This window comes from Vigna unguiculata, chromosome 9, assembly GCF_004118075.2.
Source record: "Vigna unguiculata cultivar IT97K-499-35 chromosome 9, ASM411807v1, whole genome shotgun sequence".
Taxonomy (NCBI): domain Eukaryota; kingdom Viridiplantae; phylum Streptophyta; class Magnoliopsida; order Fabales; family Fabaceae; genus Vigna; species Vigna unguiculata.
Window position 1 is genome coordinate 2613558 of NC_040287.1, and position 5665 is coordinate 2619222.

The 5665-nt window shown below is 22.6% G+C and overlaps 1 protein-coding gene across 1 annotated transcript; it reads left to right on the forward strand.

Moving 5' to 3' along the window:
* Positions 1–800: 800 nt before the first annotated feature.
* On the forward strand, positions 801–1364 carry LOC114162882. Its single transcript, XM_028046872.1, has one exon. It carries the CDS (start codon positions 945–947, stop codon positions 1146–1148), a length of 204 nt encoding a protein of 67 aa, XP_027902673.1. The 5' UTR covers positions 801–944; the 3' UTR covers positions 1149–1364.
* Positions 1365–5665: the final 4301 nt, after the last annotated feature.

Here is a 5665-nt window from a genome sequence, read left to right on the forward strand (position 1 = left end):
CTAACATAAAATTAGGAATTATGTTATTCTTAATTTAACTTAATATTATCTTTATTTTTTTAAAATGAAAAATTATTTCTAATTCAAAAGTAAAATAAATATATGTATCAAAACAAAGAATTTAATCAAAAAGTTGTCGCATTTAATTTTAAATTATTTTTTATCACCTACCAAATACCCTAAATTTCTTTAATTTTCTATCATATACTTTGAATATTATATTTAAGGATCTCTTCAATCGTTGATGATATGAAAAATCTTTATGAAAATTAAATTTCAAAAACAAAACTCAATTGCCAATTAAAACTTTAAGAAAAAGGAAAAAATCACAATAAAATGAATTTTAAGTATAATTAAATTTCACAAAATTAATAAGTTTGGATATATTTGTATATTTTAAATTAATCTTATCATTAATCGATCTAAAATTTTTAATTCACTCTCTCATAATAAGATATATAAAATTTGTGTATAAAATTAAATATTTATAAATGATTCGATAACAGATGAAATAATATATTCAATAAATAATTAATTTTGTTAGAATAAATTTTAAATTATAATTCTGATATTATATTAAAAAGGTGAACTAATTCAATATTATAAAACATATGAGATAATTAGATAAGGTTTTGGATTCAATTATATATACTAATGGACTTTTCCTCTAAACTGGTTTATCCTAAAGTTATCAAAGAAGAGAAGGTAGTAAAAGTAGGAAAATAAAAATAAAATTTTGTAAATAGTGGGGAATATTCTCTGTAGCCAACAACCAGGAGGATGTATAAATATGCGAAGATAGACCTGTTATCGACCCCAATGTTTCTTCCTTTCACAATCTAAACTTGTTGAAGCTTCATCTTCTGAACCTACCCTTCAAAACCGAAAAGTTCTCCGACAGAGACAAAGGGAACGAGAAAGAGAAAGGTCGGAGCAGGAGAAGAATGTGGCACATGTTGGTGTTGGACGAGGAACAGAAGGAACTGGGTCGGCGACAAGCTCCAGGATCATGCCCTTATTGTGATGGCAAGGTTGAAGCCATGGATGTTGAGATCCAGTGGAAATTTTGCTTCTTGCCCATGTGCTTCAAGATCAAGAGGAAGTTCTTCTGCACTTCTTGTGCCAGACGTTTAGAATTATACTTTTGAACCACTTCTTATTATTCTTATTATCATCATCATCATTTTATATATATAACCCTCAAGCTTCTGTTTTCCCTTGTTGAATATTCTGAGATTTTGACCAAGGTTTTCATATGTAAATGGATTTATCTATGTTTAATTGTGTACCCTTTTCCCCCTTCTTCTTGTAAACTGATCTTGATCCTGTTGAGCAATGAAAGTTCTTTTTCTTTTTCTTCTTTACTTTTTGTTTGCTTTAATTTTTGAGTCTGAACCCATCACTGGGAAGATGGAAGTGCTTTTCTCATATTATATTGATCTTGTTCGAATAGTGATTTCTGGTAACTGAATGATTATTCAATGGTAATTTTCTTCAATTTTGTTCTGGGAGGAGACACTGCTTAAAAATTGCTGTGCTATAAATTTGTTGATGAGTTTTGTTTAGTTTGAAAAAGAAAACATGTTTGGCTTTAAATTGAAACACACTTTTTTGTTATCTGTGCATGAGGGTTTGATTTGATGGCTCAACAGCTATGGTACATCCTATTGGTCCCAATTAAACTTTTATTTATTTATTTTTAATTTTTATTGTTAATTTTTTTTTAATAAAATAAAGATTAAAATATTTTTTTTAATTTAATTTGTAGTGAATTTTAGAATTAGTTAATTTTGAAATTTTAGATGAATTTAATCTTTTATATTTTAAAATATGTGAATTTAGTCTTTTTTAATCAAATTTTATTAAATTTATTTGATATTTTATTTGACATTTTAAACGTGTTTCATAATAGTATTTGACTTACCATTAAAATAACAATGTATCACATAGTATAAATAATTCAAATACGTGTGAAAAATTAAATAAATTTATTAAAATTTAATTTAATGGACTAAATTTACGTTTTTGAAAAAATAAAAAAATTAAATTAATCTATAATTTTTAGAAAAAGTTAATTCAAATTTTTTTAAAAATTAGAAAACTAAAAATATATTTAATTCATGAAATAAAATAATATAATATAATATAATATAATATAATATAATGTTTTGAAAGTAGGCTAAAACCGTAGATGATATTTGAATCATGATTGAATATTTTTAGCAGTCATTTCCAGAGGTCCATCATGTCTGCTCCTTCTGATCTGAGAGAGCATCTTCATCTTCAGTGATTGATGAGACGCAATTGACGCCAATTTATTAGGGTTATATAACAATAATTAACAACGGCACAAAACGTAAATAAATACAGTTTTTAATTTAACAATAATATCATCTAATTTAGACTAATTATGAAATGTTATGTTTCTAACGGACGAATATTTCTTTTTTTTATTCGAGTGAGTCATATAGTTATTAGTGTAGGATTATTATTAATGATAGAATACAATTTATAAATACTTATTGAAACGTACACTCAAGTGTAAAATCTAATTAAACCGAAAGAAGTCTACATTGATAAATCTATGTGCATTCCACGTAAACATACAAAATGTTTATTTTTCATCGCAATTTTGTCTTACATTTATATTGTGACTGCTTTGATTAATGGACATTCTAAAAGGTTTTGGCGTTAACGAGAATATTCATATTAAATTATATATTTAATTATTCGTTTGATTCTTGATTTTATTGAAGAGTGTATCTCTATTTATTTTTTTTAATTTGGTCTTGACTTTTCAAAATCAATTCAATTTAATTTTATTATTTATTATTTTGAATTAATTTAATCTTAATTTTTTAAAAAATAAAATAATATTATTTCTATTTAAATTGAAACAATTTTTTTTTATAAATTTTATGTTGATATTTTAATAAAAGAATTAAAAAAATCATAAATTAATATGTGAAACCAACTTTAACATTTTATACGCCATTAAAAGAAAAAACCAAATTGAATAACTCTTAAAAAAATTAGAACCAAATTAAATTAATTAAAAAAATCAAAATCAAATTAAAATAAAAGAAAAAAAGAAAAAAAAAACTGAGGAAACAAACAAGAAAAAAATAATTAAATCTAAATTATATATTACCGAATTGGCCACATATGTAAAGTTACTTATCTTAACATTTGGATTATTTACATTTATTTCCAAATTTGTTTTGAACACTCAAAAAACTTTGTGGATAATCTTTTATTTATTTATGATTAACGTCGACTTCATTGTATTTTTAATCCACGAAAAGAGAAAAGTCACCCATAAATTTATATGACTATAGAAATGTTGGACCTAAAGAACATATTTTTTACTTGTTCAGTTTATTGTTAATTTGTTGGATTTAGGTAACGAAAGTAAAAGAACTAAAAAAAAGGAAAAGAAAAAAAAAGATGATTTTTAAATATTTTTAGTTTGACAGAAAATAAAAGGTAACAAATATTTTTATAAGATACAAAAATAGAAGAAAAGCATATACATAAAATTATATAAATATTTTAATTATTTTATGAATTCAAACATTTCGAAATTAGGTTTTATTAAAAAGATTTCTTCTATTAAGAGTTTAATTTTTCTTTTTATCTAAATACATCGTTTTGAATTTTATCGTCAATTACATGATTTGTCCGTTATTTTGTTTTTTCGTTTCAAATTCATTGATCAACGTGTGTTTTCTCTCTAATATCCTTCAACACACTGATAAGGATTGGAGGAGATCGAAAATAAAAAATATTTTAAATCATCAATAGATTTTTTTTTTCAATAAAAATTTAATTAAGAATATTTATAATTTATTTAAAACTTAATTAAATATATTTTTAAATATAAAAATAAAAATAATTTAGTCTTTAATTTCATTAAACAACTTTCCTATTCTTTTATCTTTAACCTCGTTTTTCTATTGTTCCCTTTTTTATTTCATTCTTTTTATAGTTTCAAAAGAACAAAAAACATTCAACACACAAAATGGATATATATAAACATATATTAGTTAGGAAAACAAATTTATAGAGTTGAATTAAATATAAAAATACTTTTTAAGATGGTGTGAGAATTCTGAAACAACTATCCAACTACTACAACCACTTACATGTTTTTAATCTAAGTATTCAATCTGATGTTGAAATTTTTCAAAGCAATTCCTTGTAATGGGATCACAACAAGTACGAGAAGAATGTAGGTTGAAATAAGTATGGTAAGAAAAAAATTCAACAAGAAAGTAATTTGATTTTAGAATTTTTAATTTGTTGAACGTAGAAAGAAGAGAATTAAGACGAAGCCCAAAAACAAGATGATGAGGAACTTGACTTTTACCCGTCCGTGTGCTTTTCATGGTAATCACAAAATCCAAAAACCTCATTTCATAATTATGTGGCTGTTCTAGTATCAACTTCCAATCAAATTCATTTTTATATTTAAACCGTTATTTCTTTTGAAACTTAAATTTTTGTTATGATTTTATTTTAAAAAAGTTTATTTCAGAGTTAGAAAGAAAAAAAAATGTTGATTAAATTCAAAAGCTTATATATATATATATATATATATATATATATATATATATATATATATATATATATATATATATATATATATAAGGAGTACTTATTCTCACTTAACTATAAAAGGAGTGAAGGCTTATAGAGACTAGGGATAGAACAAAGCACGGGTGTGTGTGAGTGGAGTTTGACTATTTTATCTTGATTTTTTAAATAAAAACTCATGTTTGTTCTCAAACTCAATGCATACAAAATTTTTGTAAGATCATCATCTCCATCATAAAACAAAGTATACACAACCGTCCATTTATATTCCAAATATTCCTTAAATAATGTGTTAAAAAAGTTTATAAAATAAAAATGATATTATCAAATATTCAATATAAAAAGGATATACATATTATTTTTTTCAATATTAAGTGTTAAGAAACAAGTTATAATTATATAAATATCAAGTAAGAATATCAAATAACAAAGGAATAAATGTCAAATAATTATAGATAACAGTGAAGATGATTAAATTGTATAATAAAAATAAGTTACGAAATTAAAGACTAAATAAAAGTTAATAAAAGGTTTTTAGATTACATAATAAATTACAATTGTTATAATAGTTTAAAATAGATATGGATACGAAAATGGACATAAAAATGAAGACAATATATATATATATATATATATATATATATATATATATATTATTTCTCGTTCTCATATCTAATTTAAAAAATTAAATATTATCTTTGCATATACCAACTTTTAGTCAATATGAAATTTTTCATCAAAATCAAGATAAATTTTGACAATATCCATAAATATGAATTTATTTGTCATTTTTAATTGAGGAAATATATGTTAATTTAATGGATAATGAGTATTTTATGAATTTTAAAAGTAATCACAATAATTACATCATATAAAATTACTAAATATTATTAATTCGTAAAATGTCAAAATAGAAATACAAGAGTAATATTAGGATTAATTAAGTTTTAAATATTTTTTAAATATGAGTATTTTCAGCTAATTCTTTATTAGCTTCTTTTGTCTATTGAATACTCAATTTTTTTTATATATTTTTCAATCAAATCCATGTTGTTTAAGTTTTATGGTA

Bases quoted from the DNA above. Each gene is read 5' to 3' on its own strand.
- LOC114162882 (XM_028046872.1), top strand. From the start codon at position 945: ATGTGGCACATGTTGGTGTTGGACGAGGAACAGAAGGAACTGGGTCGG.